The sequence below is a fragment of the Drosophila subpulchrella genome, chromosome 2R (genome assembly GCF_014743375.2).
Source record: "Drosophila subpulchrella strain 33 F10 #4 breed RU33 chromosome 2R, RU_Dsub_v1.1 Primary Assembly, whole genome shotgun sequence".
In the NCBI taxonomy this organism is placed as follows: domain Eukaryota; kingdom Metazoa; phylum Arthropoda; class Insecta; order Diptera; family Drosophilidae; genus Drosophila; species Drosophila subpulchrella.
The window spans coordinates 9,098,151-9,118,220 of NC_050611.1; the positions used below are offsets into that span (position 1 = coordinate 9,098,151).

The 20,070-nt window shown below is 36.6% G+C and overlaps 1 protein-coding gene across 2 annotated transcripts in view; it reads right to left on the minus strand.

Moving 5' to 3' along the window:
* LOC119551981 (terminal nucleotidyltransferase 5C) overlaps positions 1-20,070 on the minus strand; it is a 49,902-nt gene that overhangs the window by 12,983 nt on the left and 16,849 nt on the right. Inside the window, exon 1 of one of the 2 annotated variants that reach the window (XM_037861697.1) lies at positions 7,048-7,749. The exons of the other annotated variant lie outside the window; for it this stretch is intronic. Within the exon in view, the coding sequence (XP_037717625.1) occupies positions 7,048-7,086 (39 nt within the window). The 5' untranslated portion in view covers positions 7,087-7,749. Of the gene's footprint in view, positions 1-7,047; positions 7,750-20,070 lie in introns of those variants that run through there. 2 annotated transcript variants of the gene reach the window in all.

The following is a 20,070-nucleotide window of genomic DNA, read 5'->3' on the forward strand; positions in this document are numbered from 1 at the left end:
TCTCTCTCTCGACGACGAGATACATTTGATGCGCTTGGCCGGGCCAGAATCGTCTTGAGTCAGCTGGATCAGATCAGATCAGATCAGGGAATGTGTCGACGAGTGTATGTTTTATATGGCTGAAAGGTTAGTAGCAGCAGGCCACTGAAAGTTCGTTCAACGTTGCATTGTATCTCTATATCTCGCAGATACTTCGGCTCGATTCGCGATTCAGATTCGATTCGTTTCGCTTCGCGTTGCGTTTTTGCGTTGCGCTTTAGTTGGTCTCTGTGTCAGTGGAACTCTGAAATGCCACCTTGCCTCGAGTATCTGTGGCAATGTGGCAAACATTCTGCGATGTTGCTGCTGCTGCTGCAGGCAATGCTTCGTTGCACGACAGCAACAGCAACAACGACGGATTGGTTTCAACTTTTCAAAAAAGTGAAAGGAGTTTTCAAACATTTGTATATTTATTATTATTATTATTCGCTACGAAATTTAATTTGACATTTATTTTATAAGCAAACGAAAAATAAATCGCTTGGCCATAAATGATGAGCTGACCTGTTGAACTCCGAAAGGAAATCCCCCGGCTAATGGTGAAAATGAGTGGAAAACAAAACAAGGCTTTTCACTTAGCAAACAGCGGCAACTACCGAAAGCAAATCAAAGAGCCCAGCCCAAAGCCCAAACAAGCCGCAAATTGTTGCTGCTAATGTTGTGGCAATTGTTCATGTGTGTTTGCCTCTGTGTGTTGTTGTGCTGTGTGTGTTGTTTTGTGTGTTGTGTGTTGTACAATGCACTCGAGTCATGCACATGAACATGCACATGCCAAAGCGTTGCGCCACCACAAAAGCACCACCACTAGCACCACCAGCACCACCATTACCACAATGTGGATAGATGGATACATGGCTATATGGATATAGAGTGCCACACAGCACCACCGACTGAAATAAAAACGAGCACCTGAGAGTCGAGAGACGCGACTTAATCTAAGACAGGCAACTGAGGCAACTGCAACTGCAAATGCAACTGCAACTGCAATTGCACCTGAAACCGAAACTCAAACTGAAACTGAAACTAACTGCCGAAAGATGCAGCGTGAGTTGTGAGATCGAGATCTCTTGGCCAACTTTAAAATGTGCACTTTTTGGGAACCCAAAAAAAAGAAGGAAAACCAAGATGAGTTTCTATTTGGTCGTAATTGAGGAATTTACTATTATTATAAACAAATTAGCAGAGAAAGGGCGTTATGATAGAAAAGAAATAATGTTGGGAAAATATATTGTTAATTAAAAGGAGTTTTATATTTTTAATAACTAAAGAAACTAAGAAAACTCATTGATATTATCTATTTGGTCCTCTTTAATCAATTCACTATAAAAGGAATATCAAAGCCGCAAAGAGCTTTATTATAGAAAAGAAATAATGTTGAAAAAATATATTGTAAATTATCAGGAGTTCTATATTGTTAATAACTAAAGAAACTAAGAAAAGTCATTGATATTATCTGTTTGGATCTCATTAATCAATTCACCATAAAAGGAATATCAAATTTAATCGATCATAAACAATTTAAGTAATACTCAAAGACACTATAAAAAAGCATAGGTAAAATTTAAAAAGGAAATCATCTAAGTCTTACCACTATCTAAAACCCAGAAATTTAGTAGTGATACAACCATAAAGACTGATTATTTCCGACTATAACCTTTTATTTGAATTTAAGTACTTAATGAGCCAACAATTAGCTAACAGCACTCAGATAAAATCTGCGCAAATGGCAGAAAACCCCTTGAAACCCCATTTGGTTTTGGGGGAAAAGCCACTTATGCAAATGCCATAAAATTAGATGTAATAAAATTCTCCCAAACTAGACCTCAACTTGTTCATTTGGAGTCGCCTATTTTTGTGTGTGAAAGCCGCAGAGTGCCTCTGATGAAACTGCAACCGAAAAGCCGCAGCAAACAGAAATTTCATCTTCACTTTTGCGGCTGGTGGAACTTCTATGTGCAATTGCAATGGCCATTGCCACAGCAAGTGCAACTGCAACAAATGCAACGGCAACAACTGGCATTGCGAGTGCCACAAAGTATCTGTGACTGGCTGCGTTTTGCCGTTTAAAGCGTGAAAGTGAAATCTTTTTCTTTAACCATTTTTACTTTTTTGTTTGGTTTGTGTGGAAACGCGCTTTTCTTTGATTTCTGTGTGGTCAAACAGAAAAGTTTTTCGTTATCTTCTTCTGGTCAGTGAACTTTTTGGGAAAACAACAGTAGATGCAGAGTTACTTACACAATAATATCGATTATAGCAATAACGATAGCAGGGCCGATAACGATGACAGTTTCGACGATGATGATGCTTACCTGCAAGCAAAAGAAATACAAGAAAAGGTTAATAAAAATTCAAAATTTATTATTCATGCGACCGATAAACGTGTCACCACCAAAATGCTTCAGAAAATAGAATAATATATGTTTAAAAATACACACACACAAAAGAGGGAAAATTCGACGGCGCTTGGCAACCGAAAAAGAAAATAATAAGAACAAGAACCCACAAACCAAATGAGATTCCGCCAAGGCGCACCACATTTCGTTCAATTAATTTGGTCAATAAAGTGAACACTTGGCATAGGGGATCCATCTTTATGCACAGATGTCAGATATTTTTATAGACCCTTCACTGTACAATAATAAACAACAAAATTGTCGCATTCTTGGGCCAATCTAGGACAGCATTTGTGCTCTACATACGGCCAGTTGGATCTATATCTATATTTGTATCTACACTATACACAATTTCTTTTCTCATTTGTTTTAATTTAGGCTCTCACATGCTATTTAAACAGCTGAAAGTTGTTCGTATTTACCTTGTTTGCCATTGTTTTAAGCCAAACAAAGCGAAGCACTCGAAATGGGGGAAACTATGGCAACGTGGATAATATATAGTTTACAATCATTTAACCGTGTTTACGTTCAATAATTTTTTTTTGGGTACCAAAATAGCCAACAGCAGGTGTAAAATAATGCCCGTAGGTACACATATGTATAAATATCTGTAGTACACGAGCATTCTCGCCTTAATTCAATTAGCTGCGTCTGTCCTTAACTTGAACGTATCCATTTTTAATTAGAACGGTGCAAATTTCGCAATTGCACACAGACACTCGCTACAGACCGACCAATCTATATATAATCAAAGTCAAAGATATATAGGCATATGTGCATTTGGTATCCGAATGTACATATGTAAATGCATATAGCTCAAAGCTCGTTCGGATCGGATCGGTTCAGTTCAGTTTTAGTTTTAGTTTTTTGTGCATGAAATAAATGCCGATAGGCCGCAGTTCGTCGACAACAACGACAACGATAAAATCAACAACAAATGCAACAACGGACAACGAACGCAGTGGCCGACCTTCGCCGTGTGCGGCATACAACGTTGTTCGCTGAAGGTTGACAATCAATAGCAATAGCAACAACAGCAAAATAATAATAATAATAGTAGCAGCAGCTACAACAGCAACGACTGCATAAACAACAGAAGCATTAACTAGACCACAACAGCATTTTATCAAAACTCGATTGCATTTCAAAAAAGGGTTGTATTTTACCCTCATCGAGTTAAGAAGTTGCCCAATGCAACTCTGATTAGACCGCTCATGCATAATGGAAAATATGTTAAAACCCCTGTGCCAAATGCAAACGAAAACCCGATAGATCCCTCACCCCCCTTGAAAATCAACGAAATAGGTTGATATGCAAATCGTTTTTACAATGGGGAAAATAGGTTACCAAATGTTGTAGCTCAATGTAGAGCAAGGAGCCATAAAAGAAAGCTTACCGATAACAATACTATATAAATCTGGGTTAAACAGAATGATATAGGTATTGTGTTTGAAGAATAACTTGTAGTTTGCATACATATCACTATCTTGTTTTTTCCCCATCCATTTTATTACTCATGTTGTAACTTATAAGTTAAGATCAAACTATTTAGGATCAAATGTGCTCAACCATATAGCGTACGAACACGAAGCTATGTACGAACGCGACACGAAGTGTATAAATAAGAAGTTAGGAGTGATCAAAGGGTTCCGAAAAACGCTATAAGCCCTAGAAAACATTCTTAGAAAAAGTAAACTACGCAGTTTGTTTTATTTCTTATAATATTAATAACTTTCCTTAAGCATTATTATTACCAACCCATTTAGATTTTAATACATTTCTTGTAAATTGCTCCGTTTTCCATGATTCTTAAAAAGATAAGTATTCACGAGTTTTGCTATGAGTCAATATAAAAAACGTTTATGATAACTTTGCTCAAGATTCAAGATATCAAAACTTGAGTGCTACCCCTGGTGGTATAAATCAAACGCCCCCCTAAAGTTTACCTACTTCGCGGCAATCAAAAGAATTATTCAACACGCAGTTTTATTACACGTTCGCTTGTATACATATCTGCATCATTAGGCCAAAATGCTTTTTGCTGTTTTCGGCATGATTTCTGTTATTTACAAGTCACGAAGTCGAGCCACGCAAGCTGCAATTAGGCTGTGGCAACAGCTCACCTGCCCAGCTGGGAAACTGGCTAGCGATCCGATCCTCTAGGGAACACAGTGAAGAGATCACGTATCTGGGGGGATAAATCAAACGCCCCCACAGAGAATGGATATTTAAATAAAAGACGAGCTCTCCAAGAGTTGCATAATTAAATTTCCGAGGATCTGATTGTAAGTAGACAAGACAAGCGCGGCATAATCAGCTTACGTTCTGTTTGTAAGCCACGTTCTGGGCTTGGCCCTGGTAATTAATATCTGCGAGATAAACACACACTTCACGGCTTTGCCCTGGAGCGGGCATTATTATGTATTCGGATTTTGATTCGGATTGAGACTGGCTGGCCGCAGGCCGAATGGGGTCAGAAGCCAGCAAACTTGGTAACGGAGACCGAAGTCGAGATACAGATACATCAGCAACTCAGGTAGACACTGCGGCCGAGCTTGGCTAATTTAAAGTCAGGTTAGGTTAATAACCTCTGGAGAAGAAAACAAAATAAATTCTAAAAAAAAAAGACGCCAAGCTGAGTGGTTAACTAAACAAATATGTGCCAGATATTTATTTGCATGTGCGCACAAGTACAAGTATTCGATTATTTTCAATTAACAAGTGCACTGGATCATCATCGAGGGATTAGATGGAGACTTTGTTGTTATTATCAAATAAACACGACGCAGGCAAACAGGTGGACCACAAACTGTTTAAACACAAAACAAAAACAGAAGTTCTACATGTTGTTTAGCATTAACTTCAAAGTATCTCATATTTACCCATCCCCCCACCCATTTGTGTTTACATAATCTCTTTCAATGCGGCTACTACTATCAAATGCGTCTTTAGCCATGTGGACAAAGACGAACAAAATTTAAATTCCAATTCAGGTGAGACAACGTGAACAAACTGCAAACAGACCAAGACATTGCGCCAAGTGTTATATATAATGTAATGTAATTAGTGAGGGTTGCTTCAGTTGCTGGACACTATGGCTAAAGCACATACGTCAAATGTAATTTGCGTTTGTTGGCCTACCCTCTACACTACACGTGACCAGACGAATCGCTGGCCCAGACCAAACCCAGTAAAAGAAAATACGAAAAAACACACCAGACCAAGACCAAGTCGTGAGGTTTCACTGCAACCACTGAAAAAACTAAGGCCGAAATCGAAACTGACGTAGCTAATGAACCCGGATATGTGCCTCTACGATATGTAGGTACTACTCCGCCTATATACCTTCCTAGCTACCTATCTATAACACGCTTGTGTGCAGACATTATGTATTGGAAATCGATTTGAATACCAATTCCGAATTACGATCCCAATTTGAAATTCCAAGCCAAAGGCAGCCCCCCATATGCATTGCATTCATTTGAATGTCGTACGCAAACTCAAGTTTTTACTATGCCAACAACAATTCAGAGCACTACGCAGTTCATCGTTCAAGGAGTTTTGTAAATTATACTTTAATATGCCATAGTAATGATGAAGTGATTTTTCAGATCTTTTAATAAAATTGAGAAGCAATTGGGTTACATTTTTTAGTTATTAGTGGGATCATAAAAGAAAACCTTGACATCTTTTCGGGATCATTAAAAAAACATATATCTCAAGATTTCAACTAAATCAAAAACAAAGAGTAAACGTAATACTCTCTAAAGCGATTACTAATAAGTAAAAACTTCGACTCTACATTGTTAAAAATAGCCCCAGCTTGCATGTTTAAAGTTTTCAAAATAATTTGTAAACACTTTGAATAGTTTCTCCTAAGATCAAAGCTTTTGGAAGTAATATATTTAATAAATAATAACTGAATAATAAATAAAAAAGATCCCATTGTTCAATATGCCATTTTAAATGTATTTTACTTTTTTTTAATGAGTTTGTCTTTAAAAAAAAATCAATCTAATCTGTTAATAAGCTTAACTCTGAGTAGAATAGTATCATTAATGAAGTCGGGAATCATGTTTCACTTTTTTAAAAAATATCCTATTAAGAGTAAGGTTTTTATTTATTTGTTCATGACACTTCATGATCCATTGTTGCCCGCAAGCGAATTTCTCAATCAATCTGCCATTTACAATTCCAGCACTTCGAATTCACTTTGATTTTGATCAATCAACATCTGTGGCTTCTCCGATTCCTATTCAAACATCTGTTGCTGCCTCTTGGTTCCATACAATGAAATTCAATACAAGAATAACAACGATGATAATCATTGCGAATTCTTCAAACTTAATGAGCCAAAACCAAACTACAGCAATAAACAGTTGAGAGAGTCGAATGCCATAAACGCACTTAAAGATACATAAAACGAAAGAAAGAAAAAAAAACACTCAACGAGATTTGTCGCGATACAGATACACAAACAAATAGAGATACAGATAGGATGGTGTTTTTTTGCGCATTTCAGTTTCGCCATATGCTACATGCAACATGAATGGGGCGGGGGGCGGTATGGAATGGAATAGATATAGAGTGGAGTGGGCGTGGTCTTGACATTTACCTTTGCATTGTACGACTCATGCCGATTTTCCGGTTTCATAAGAATGCTGGATGCGACAAGCGACAGGATATATGGGCGAAAATATAACAGCACTCCAGATGGTTCTGGATTTTGCGAGAGCTGTTGGCTGTTGGCAATTAATTTGGCTTTTTCCCCTCGTTTTCGTTTTCAATTGCACTTTTTTTTTTTTTTTTTTTGTAAGACACTAGACACACGCGCACTTGGGAAATTTCTCTTGTTTAGATAGATATATGATATATATATATATATGTTATTTGGTTCACACACGAAACAACGTTAACAACATATGGTCCAAAAGGTAGTTCAGCTTGGGTGTAGCCAGGCGAACATATGTTGGCTCTGCCACTCGATGTTGTGGGTGTTGGGTGGTTTTCTAGGTTGATGGTTCTGTTGAAGCAACAGTCCTCCTGTGTTGCCAGAAAGTTCCCTCGAATTTTTCACTTCGAGATGTTTCTGTTTCTGGGTGTACCTCTTTTGGGATCTTTTTTAGTGATACATATATGTATCTATTCAGCTGATTCAGATTTTTCTTTTGCAAGGCAATGGCTTGGCTTCTAGCTGTTTTAGTTTTACTATATATATATATATAGATGATATATGGGTGGTATTTAGTATTTAGTATAGAGGATGTGTGCGTTGTCTTGATTCTGGCTTTCGAACGCGGCCACTCTTCTTGAACGAATGATTTCAACGGCATTTTGGCGTTGGCATGAAACTTGACTACGCGGCCATTCCACCATTCGAATTGAGTGGGAAAAGCTCTGGCGATGGCGATGGCGACTGCGAAAAGCTCGCTCAATTGAGTGAAAACCGAATAAAATGAAACTGCAGGCTGATCCCATTCGAAAGTTTAATTATATTTTGCGCCACCGCCACTAGTTGCTATGCTGTTATTTTATTTATTTCTCATTTTCAGTTGTTTTTCTTTTCTTTTTTTTTTCGAAACCGGCAAAGCGAGCAAACTTCGATCGGTAGACAACAATATACAATAAACACACATATCGTAGCTTTGAGTGAGTGCTTTGCCACTGGCTAACGGCACAATTACGTCAGAAAAGTGAGCTTTTTTTTGGGTTTTCTGGCAGCCCCCGTAAAGAATTTAATTAATTAAATTTAAAATTATCGCCAAATGTTTCGATCAAAAGCTTCAAAAAGCGTTTAATTGCCATTTTCCTTTGTTTGGTCAACTATTTTGCTCGAATCCATAGTATTTTTAGAAATAAACAACTTATTTTTATTCGCATCTCTAGCTATTTGTTCTGCTCTTCAATGACTTGTTTATTTTCGTACAATCACTTCAGATCATGTATACGACATGTGGGCCGTAAATTTGGAGGAATCAACAAATGGCAAAACGTGATTAAAAGAATGAAATCCAGAAACAGCAGACTAGTCGAGAGCAAAAAAAAAAAACAAGTATATTAAAAATATAAAAATGCTAATTCGGCTCTGCATTAACATAAAATCAATTTAAGTTCGATGAAAAAAAAAAAGTTTAACAAAAAGTAAAAGTTTGTGGTTTTTTTTTTTTTGCAAAATTAACATAAGCATTGTATAACAAATACCTTTATTTATGCGCAGTTTAACACAATTTATAATAAATGAATAACGATACTAAGCAAAGAGTATTCAATAAAATCAATTTTTAAACAAAATAAATTAAATTAAAAACATTAAATACCATTAAATCATCATGTTTGATTTAAAAAAGCAATCAAATTTTTCAATAAGCTGAACAAACAATGTACACAATTGATTTCACAATGTGTATAAAAGCTGTTCAAAGAAATTCACAAGAAAATGTTTTTTCTAAATTATTACGCATACGCAGTGTGATTTAAAAATGGAACATTTATACAAATAAATATATAAAACAATAAAATGCGTAATGGAAAACTAGAAGTTATATACAATTAAACAATTCTGTATGTTTATGGATTCACAAAAAAAAGTTCCAACTTTTTGGATGTCTTCGAAGAATTTTACAAAAATATTTATACTATAATATTTATACTAAGATATTACGCATAACGCATAAATGTTTTGTAGTCATAGAAATAACTCACACTTTTTATAATCCTTTTGCAGAATTACACAAAAATATTTATATTAAGAACATACATATTACGCATACGCATTTAATAACAACAATATTATATTATTAGCAAGGTAAACGATGTACAATCTCTTTTCGGATATGGTCTTCTGTTGATATTAGCTAAAACTTTATTATGGGGAGTACCAATATAAGGTTTAAAGATTTTTACAGAAATATTTATAATATAATATGCATACGCATTTAATAAAAATAGTATTAAATTATAATAATGCTGCACAATCTCTTTTCGAATGTGGATTCTAGTCTATATCAGCAAAAGTTGAATTATTGGTGCGCAAAATATGGTTTTTAAAGAATCATACAGAAGTATTTATATTAAAATAATATTACGCATATGCATTTAGTAATAATGTTTTATATTATAAGCGAGGTAAATGCTGCACAATCTTTTTTAGGATGTTGACTTCGGTTTATAACAGCAAAAGCTGCATTATTGGGACTACAAAGTAGGGTCTTGTGGAGTTTTACAGAAATATTTGTATTATGATATTAGGCATACGCATTTAGTAATAATATTATTATATTATTAGGGAGGTAAGTGCTGCAATCTCTCTTCGGATGTTGACTTCTGTTTATAACAGCAAAAGCTGCATTATTGGGAGTACAAAATAGGGATTTTCTAGAGTTATACAAAAATATTTATATAATAATATTACGAATACGCATTTAGTAATAATATTATTATATTACAGGCGAGGTAAATGCTGCTCAATCTCTTTTCGGATGTTGACTTCTGTTGATATCAGCAAGAGCTGCTTTATTGGGACTACAAAATAGGGATTTTGTAGAGTTATACAAATATATTTATATAATAATATTACGAATACGCATTTAGTAATAACATAACAAGAAAGAACGCTATAGTCGAGTGCCTCGACTATCAGATACCCGTTACTCAGCTAAAGGGACCAAAGGGAAATGGAAATAAGCAAGCAGCAAAGCAAGACTGAAATGCGCCACCTACCGGCGGTAGACAGATTTAAGCGTTATGGGCGTTAGGGTGGGCGTGGAAAATTTTTTTTCTGGTCAATCGATAGGTATTGACGAGACCGTTACAGTTCAGTTAAAATTTTATATCTAGCATGAAAATTGTGGGCGCCACAGGCTTGGGCGGTTTGTGGGCGTTAGAGTGGGCGTGGCATACTCGCGTATCAAAATTGCGCTGCGTACAAAGGTTCGGAATCTAAATCTGAAATCCTGATTCTATATCTTTGATAGTTTCCGAGATATCCACGTTCATATTTACGATTTTTTGAAGTTTGGGGGCGGTTTGTAAGCGATAAAGTGGGCGTGGCAAACTTTTTTTTGGGTCAATCGATAGGTATTGATGAGAACAATACATTTCAGTTAAAATTTTTATTCTAGCATCAAAACTGTAGGAGCAACAGTTTTGGGCGGTTTGTGGGCGTAAAAGTGGGCGTGGCACTCTACTGAAACAAACTTGCGCTGCGTAAGAAGCTCAGGAATCTGCACGCCAAATCTCAATAGCCTGCTCTCATAGTTTCCAAGATCTCAGCGTTCATCCGGACAGACAGACGGACAGACGGACAGACGGACAGACGGACATGGCTAGATCGACTCGGCTAGTGATCCTGATCAAGAATATATATACTTTATGGGGTCGGAAACGCTTCCTTCTGCCTGTTACATACTTTCCGACGAATCTAGTATACCCTTTTACTCTACGAGTAACGGGTATAATAATATCATTAGTGAGGTAAATGCTGCCCAATCTCTTTTCGGATGTTGACTTCTGTTGATATCAGCAGGAGCTGCTTTATTGGGAGTACAACATTTAAGCCTGGGAGCAGCAGGACTTATGGGCTTATCATTCTGCTGCTCTTGACAACGTCAAACAAATGCTGCTGCTGCTTCTGTTGGCCTTGCTAATTGCAATTAGTTGCCGATGACGTCGAGGGTTCGACAGACACGTGCCAAAGCACCGCTACCCTTGCTGCAACACCCCACCTACCCCTAAAAAGGTGGCTCGCTTTTTTTGTCGCTATCTCAAACATATGCATTTCCCATTTTCACATTGTCTGCGCCTTTTGTTTGTTTGTTCGTGTAAAAATAGTTTAAAGCCCTACAAAACAAACTAAAATACAGACACAAAACGGTAGCAAAAATAAAAAAAAAATGGTTAATACGTTAGATAGATGGCGAGGTGCTCGAATTCGTGGCCCAAACATGTGACTGCGGCCAATAATTAATTTATAAATTACGTTCTAAACTAAAAGTCCGAGCTTAAAGGTACGCCAGCAACAAAAACAACAACAACAGCAATGTTGTCTGCAGAAAAGACCTTGCTTTCGATTTTCAAAATGTGTTTACTACACTCTCAATCGAACTCACAAACACACACCGACTCAACGCAAAACAAGAAACGTTCAAATTGCCATTTTATTCACTGAAATCCGCGACGCTGAATACCAACAGAGCCAATAAAAACAGAAACGAAAATAAATAAAGATAAATAAATATTGAATAAAATAAGGAATACAAAAAGATTTAGAACATTATAAACAAGTCGATTTAGTTGAAAAAGTTAAAAATATAATATTGACAATAAGAATATAAAATTAAAACAAATTAAAATGCAACAAAGTAACGCTTTTTATAGAAATTAACTAAATTAAAACGGTAGTATAAAAAGTATTTATTTAATTGAAAACATATTAAACCATTTCGATTTAAAAACAAAATCAATTCAAAATAATAATAAAAATCTATAACATTACACAGTCGATGGAGTCACGAAATAAATAACTAATTAGTTTTGAAAAAAATAAAGAGATTGGGAAAGGATTATATCCAAAAACAATTCGTTTTAATTATATTTTACCATTATCCATAATAATAATTACAAATGTTTAATAAATGGAAGACATTAATTACAAATATTTATAACGAATCACAAAGATTTGATAAATTGCTATAATCAGCAGATGAAGTATACAATCAATTTGAATTAAGGTAAGGAAATAAGTATCGCCAGCATCATCAAACGTAATGAGTACCTATTTGATTGAAAATCATAAATGAAAGGGTACCAAAAATAAGAAAAATCCATTCAATTATTTATCAACTTGGTAGTAAATTGTTTTCGTGTGCAACGAGATAAATTCAAACGAAATGCCAAAATAATTTGTAAACTATATCTTGAACGATAGAACCGCCCATTTGGAGTCAACCTGCTGCTGCCTTGCCATTATATTTCCACCTCCTATAACTCCTATAACTTCTATAGCTCCCTACCAACTCCATACCTACTCCCTATGCCAACCACCCCCTTTTTATGGCCTTTTTGGCCGCAACCGCCTGACTTTTGATAGCGATAGCGAGCGGCATGCTCGAGTGCCTTTGGTAAGACCGCAGAAAAAAAGAGACAATAAGTGCTGAAGAAAAGGCAAAAAAAAAAAAAACAGACCCCAAGACAACCGCAGTCACAACCACCGATAGCCAACAACAAGTTCTGGCTGGAACTTGTTGACGACGACGACTTCACTTTTGCTCGGCTGGCCAAAAAGTGCTTTACTTTTGGCCTGTGTGAGTGTGTATCTGTGTGCCAGGTTAATATAGATAGATAGATAGATATATGTAGGTATATAAAAGACACCTTTCAAGACTGGTTTAGTTTGCTTCTGTTGCATTTTACCCCCTCCATCCATCGCCCAACCCTCCAACTGCAGCAGCAACTCTAATGCAATCAAATCGGCCTTTGTGTGTCTGTGTTAGCCATATTGGGTGTTGGCCAGCAGCTGTTGATGTGTTGTTGCCGTTCTTTAGTTGCTTTTGCAAAAAAATGTCGTTTGATTATGGCTGGCCGAGAGAATGCAAAGTGAATTGTTGAAATATTGAATTAAGACCAAAGTCTGCGTCGCTGAATCGTAGTACGCTCACTAACAATTTATTTATCTATCCATCAACTCTGGCGTTTGGTTCACCCACTTTCAGGGCCACTTTTTACCTTATCTGTTGGTTAACTCTATATTACCAGCAGCATTTTCAGTACATTATTGCATTCGCTTTTTATGCAAGAATTTCAAATTGCAGGCGGCGCAATGCAAACAAAAAAAAATAAAAATACAAAAGTGAAAGTCATCAGCCATCGACTGAAATCCAATCTCGAATATTACGTATACGCCGAGTTGATCACTGGCTGAGCAGAAGATTGGCCAGAACGAGACCGAAAGTGGCATCCTGGATTCCAGACACGTTCTTCGCCGCCGCCGGCAGACACCACAGATTTACGATCTCCCCTCGGATGAGATCCACACGCCCACGCAGAAACGACCTTAATTGTGTCCGTGTCGAAGTTTCTGAAAGTGTGTGCCTTGTTTTGAAAAAAAAAATGTGTTTTGCAGCACGTCAAGAAACGACTCCAAGGGCAGTCGCAGTAATAGCAGCAGCAATGCAACGCATGCACTCCACATAAATTGCACACAGTCAAGATTCGTAGAAAGATATTTAAAAAAAAAAAAAAAAAAAAATCCTAAAGAATGTGAGGAGCACAAAACACGATATTACGCACCGAAACAAGCTATATTTAACAACTCTTTAATATTTTCATTATTTCAGAAAAAATACATATTTAAAAATACCTATTTTTATAATTTACTGTGATTCAAAAGCATTATTTTTTTTTTACTCTAAAAAAATATTCCTTTTTAATTTGAATTTAGAATTTGGTTTCAGGCAGGAACAATTTTTTGATCTTTAAGAATAAGTTTTTCAATTTTTAAAAATATTAATTTTATAAATAAAAAAAATTCGACATGAAAAAAAAACTTTTTTTCTTTTACATTAAAAAATTTTTTTTTTACAATTTAAAGTAAAATTGCCTTTAACTTGGAAGTTCTAAAATTCTATTCAATTTAATTCAAGAATGGGTTAAAGATTTGTTCGATGCATAGAGAAAAACAATAGAGTAAGTCCTTGAAAATGTAAATATATTTCACCCACTTAGGCTTTATTTATTATTTTTATTTCCTATATTATTTTTTATTTATTATATCTGACCAGAGGTTATCTAGATAAAGTCTTATATTTTAACTAAAATTAAAACCAAATTCATATTCATTATTCGTTAAAAATAAATTAGCATTTCGAACTTCGCCCTGTTGCTCCCCATCGAGTGGCCACTGTGGCAACGCTCACTTTGCAGACACGGACACATTAGAATGGCTTGCGGCTGGCTGGAACTGGTTGCAGCAGCTGTGTCCTAACACTCTTCAGCCTCCAGGTAACCAACTATCCAAGTAACCAAGTCACCAAGTCTCCGAGTCCCCAGGTCGCCAATTCTCCAAGTCGCAAGTAACCAACAACGCCTCCATGGAGGCAACAGCCTCCGCTAACGAGCTCGTGCAGCTCCGTCTCCGATTTAAACTCCAATCGCAACTGAAACTGCAACTGCAACTGCAACTACGGCACAACAACGCACAAGAATTGCCATGAACCAATTTGATAATACAAAGCCTCGACTATACCACTCACACACACGCACAACAATTATTATTATTCGGTTTGCCATTTTATTATTTTTTTTTGTTTTTTTCTACCATTTTTGGTTGGAAATTGAAAGTTGTCTGGTCGTCGCAGGGAGCGAGTGGAGCGTGAAACAGCGACACATTGGCAACACCTTAAACCCAAGGATAATATCCTGTCGCCTGCCTGACGCCGGTAAGCCGAGGACACCATAAGGACACCCCGGGCCCCAGAGGCAGGGTCAGGAATTGGTTGGAGATGGAGCACAGGCTAAATCTCTATCGCTTTTGTTGGCTTACTTCCCTCACAAAATTATAATTGTGTTCTAAAAGTAAAGTACACTCAAAATATTTACGAAAACCAAATTATTAAAAAGCAGTAAAAAAAAAGAAGAAAACTTTAAATGACTGGAAGAATAACTATATTAAAGATAAATTTCAGGTTACATCTATCTACACATAGAGAAGAATCCAAGAACATTGTTCTTGAATTTAGAACATTCGTTCTTAAAAACCGCGTAATTACATTTTGGTATCAATGTTCTCAATATTAGAACGAAATGGTGGGAAGAGAAAACTTAAATTAAGTTTATTTAACAGCTTTAAAGTAAACACTACGGACTGAACTAAAAGTTTATTTGTTGAGATATACATTATTTATTATAGATACATTTCAGGTTACATCTATCTACACAGAGAAATATCCAAGAACATTGTTCTTGAATTGAGAACATTCGTTCTTAAAAACCGTGTAATTACATTTTGGTATCAATGTTCTCAATATTAGAACGAAATGGTGGGAAGAGAAAACTTAAATTGAGTTTATTTAACAGCTTTAAAGTAAACACTACCGACTGAACTAAAAGTTTATTTGTTGAGATATACATTAAACATAAATACCGCCAATTCATCTTGACTCGAGCAATATAAAATATTTTCAACTTCAAAATGTCGTTCTATTTTTAAGAACATTTTCAACACAGATGAAAACGTCAGAATTATCTCTTATGTACACAACTTTTCCTATAATTTTGAGCAATCAAGGTAGGGCCCAAACCATTGAAGCTAAGTCATCTAAGATTTGATAAAAGTATTTTTTCGGTACTTCGTATTTTTTGTAGGAAAAGTTAATCCTAAGTTGACCAAATCCCCTTTAACAAGGAAAATTACTTTAGATAAAAATGGTAAATGCGAATAAAATCGATGACGTTATAGTGAAATTCCTTCCAGCTTATAAATTAACTACATATCTCAATTATTCAAATTAAAGAAAATTATAGAGCTTAATTGTGATGATATATTTAATATTATGTTGAAAGGAGTTTGTAGCATATACAGCTGAATTTCAATCTTTCATGTACAATCCCAAGATAACAAAATTTTCCGAGTGTTTTCATGTGGGAGTCAAGTGTGAAATACTCGTAAATTGGCGCTAAGCATTTACACGTTTTATCAGAACGACCCACACGAACCCACGAAAGCAGGGCCAAAAGGCTACGGACCACAGATTAACCCATGTTGTATACCCGAAGCTGGATCCATGGCTGATGCCGTCCCACTCTAACACTTCCGCTGGCCAAAGGCACTCCATCCTGCTTCCTCAAATTCGATTCCGATTTCTGAGTGAGCTGGTATTATTCTCGACTGAGTGACTCGCCTTATTTGCAATTTAGTTAGCTAAAAATAGAATTCCCATTGACGATGGCGTGGGCAACGCATCGAAAAAAAGAAAGCAGCAAGCACAAGGAAAAGAAAAAGAAAAGAAAGGGAAGAAAAAATGGCAGACAAAAGAAGAAAAATGGAAATCGTAAGGGAATGTTTTAGTCACAGGATAAAGATGAAATGTTGAATACCCTCCATAGAGGTAAATATATTATAATATCTAAATAAATGGCTTTAATTTGTTGAATATCGTTGATTTGAAAATCCCGAAAACGATGAGCTTTGACTTGTTAAGCTCCTCATAAAGTATGTGGAATCTGCACATTTAAAACCCAGTAATCAAATTTCTTTCACCCACTTTTCAAGGAAATGGAAATTTCAACACTTAAGTAAGCACAAAATTTAGCTTCATTTTAAGCCGGAACTTTCACCTTCATTTTAATTGTCGGCTTTATTAGAACTTCCGACGCTCATCTAGGGATAAGCCCTTATTCCACAAAAAGCAGATGCCAAAAGAGGGAATCCATGGGGTGGCCAAGTAGAAGGACCGCCAATTCGCACATCTTTACAGCAACCTGCCACAGATCCCCAAACGACGTCAGCGTTAAATTGAGTAAGTAATGAAAAATCGATAAGCCGGTTCGCAACTGGCTTCCATACGGACAACTTGGGGAGTTGGGAGGTTCCACGGAGGCAAAGACCGAGTCTGAGAAACTCCCCCAGTCAACAGGAGGTTGGCAGCCGACAGGCGCCCGTTGTCCCTTGTGGTTTGTCGGGCACTCAAACAAATGTTTTACGAGTTCCGTATAATAATATAACATTTAATTAAGATTCTCTAAAATTTGTATATAAACAGTTACAGTCGAATTTCTCTTGAAATCAATTTTAAATAAACTGTATGTTTTTATAAATGGAGCTTATACAAACGGCCCAGCTTAACGGTCCGATAATAAAAATATATATATGTTTCGAGTTCTTGGGAATAAACAGTCAAAGGATTTCATTTTGAAAATGGTATATGGTATAGACGGTTAGATGGCTACGATAAGGCATAATTGGTATCCTATGGTTGGTATACATGGTATACCTTTTTAATATTTGTTTTAAAAGAGCTGTTGGTAATATTGATTAACGTATCAAAACATATACTCGTAAGAATATTTAGTAAGGTCAAAATTATTGTTTGTTTATCTGAAACTTTTTATCTGAGCAATGTAGGTTGAAGATATTGTAGTTCTATTATATTTGCAAATATAGTTATATAGTTATCAATTCACCATTACCTATCCAATAGATTACGATTAATAGGCTGAGAAGTTTGTAGTTTTTTTGGGACCGCTTTTATAGGTTATTTGTAGGTTAAATATATATTATATCGAAAACTTTAGGTTCCTATTTTCCCCAGTGTACTTTCAAAGCGAGCTGCAACTCAGACGGACTTTGCAAGGCTGGTGGCGCCTGCTGCCAGCATGAAAGGGACCCAAGAACCGGGGGCCCTGGGAGGGAAAAGGACCACAGGACTCCGAGAGGTGGAAGGCGGAAGACGGCGGGAGGGCGAAGGGGCGTGTCCTTTGCCCGCGTATGGCGCCGTAGTACCGTCATGGGCTTGGGCTTGGGCGTGGGCGTGGGCCTGCGCATGACCAGCAATATAACATTCAATTAAGTGCAATTTAAGCTTAACTAGTGCATTACGTAAGTCCTGTATGGAACATGGCAGGATTGGCAATGGAATTGACCCGCCTGAGTTACACATATAATTATCGTTAAGGCTATATTTTCCCGTTCTTGCCTTGAGGAATACTGATGTAATCATAAATGCGCCTTTTTCCCCTGGGCAGAGATTGTAAATTGTATTCAAGGCATAACCGACATACTATGCTTCCCCATAAATAGCTAATTTTAAATGTTTGCGAAAATTACTCATACATTCATTAAACGCATAGTTTTTCCAACTTTACTTTTAAGACATCAAAGATCTTACAATCCCATTGCAAACAAAATACATTATTCTATCGATGATGTCTTAAATTTTCTAAGATTTAAATATATGATTTATAAACATTTGTAATAACATTAAATATTATGTTAGTTATTACACATAATATTAGATTAACATTAAATTGATATCTTTACAACAGAAATATCAATACCAATATTTTTCCCGCACAAATTATTTTAATAGACCCATGAGAACTTAAATGGGTTTTTTAATATTCTCTAAAATTTCTCAGGAGACATTTTTTATGTTTATAAATTTCCTTGTTATTTATATTTTTCTTGAGATTTATGATCTTACGCAGGGAAAACAAAAAACTGTAATTGATCATAGCTGGGAAAAACTCCTTTCCCTAGAAAATCAACAATATATAATAAGCTCGCTCAAGTGAAGTGCAAATGAAATCTTTTGTGCGTTGGGGTTTTATCTTGAACCCACATCCGCTCAGATACCCAAACCGCCCACTCTACAATATCGCCACCCATTTTCTCGTACTCCTCGCGGGCAAATATTATCTGATGTTTTCAGTCACAACAACATACGCGAATTATGACAAATTTCGCCTGTTTTGACGTTCTTTTGCGTAAGTTTCAATATGGGTTACATAGTATAGGAGGACCATGCCCACACGTTGACGCCCACGCGTTTGGGAATTACGCACGCTGACGTCACTGTGAATGGCCAAAAAGGAGAGAGCTTCGGCAAAAAGGAGGGTTAGGGTTAGGGGCGAGAAAGAGACAGTAGAACCTTCTAGCAGACGCCAGAAACTGCGTCATTCATTCATGGATACCCACAATTTTTGTCGTAGGTTGGGCACGCCAGAAAGAGAGGGGGTATATAGAGTGTGGGTGGATGGCATAGGTGTACCGGGCGTTGTGCATTTCATTCATAAAATCCCATCGAGTGGGAGTGAAAGAGCAAGTCCTTCGTTGACCTTCGTCACTGCGCAGGCCTTGAGCGAAATTCGCAGCTTTGAGTGAAAGCTTCAATGCAAATATCTCTCAGGGGGGTGAGATTGTACAAAAACAAGTGACCTTTTGCCACTATACCAACTAAACAAAAAAAAAAAAAAAAGCAAGCAAAAATGCCATACCAAGCCGGCTTAGCATATGGCCAGAATCGGTATTACATTCGGCCAAACCCTCAAAACATATTGCCATAAACTGATGGATTTATGGCTTAAACAGAGGGGTACTGTGGGGTGACTTGACTGTTTGCACAAATCTCACTCGCTCATTCAATTTCAAGGTTGACTCGAAATGTCAAAATTGCAGATGCGACGTCTTCGAATCAAGTTTGCACTTGGCTGCGAATCGAAACGAGTTATCCAATCCAATCCAATCCAATCGCAAAGAGCATTGGAGCAAAATAATACTAATGATCGGCATTATGATGATACGGATGATGGGGGATCAGGTGGGGCAGTGGGTGGCGAGTGGGCGCCAAAGCAGGCGAAACCTTTTGGATTCCACAGCAAACCCGTACAATAATTTATTGTGTAATGAATGCAACAAATGCTCGTTGCGGATTAAAGAATCAAGTCGATGTGGGAAATACCCAGCAATGCGGTATTGACATTAGAAAGATCCTAAAACCGCAGTGTTTTTGTATAAGAAAAAGTTACCCTCTTTTATATTATTTTTAAAAGATTTGTGTTATTGATCTTATAATTTATACTACACCAACTCATTTCTAAGTAATATGAAGGTTTTTCGATAATACACACAAGATTACAAGTTAAG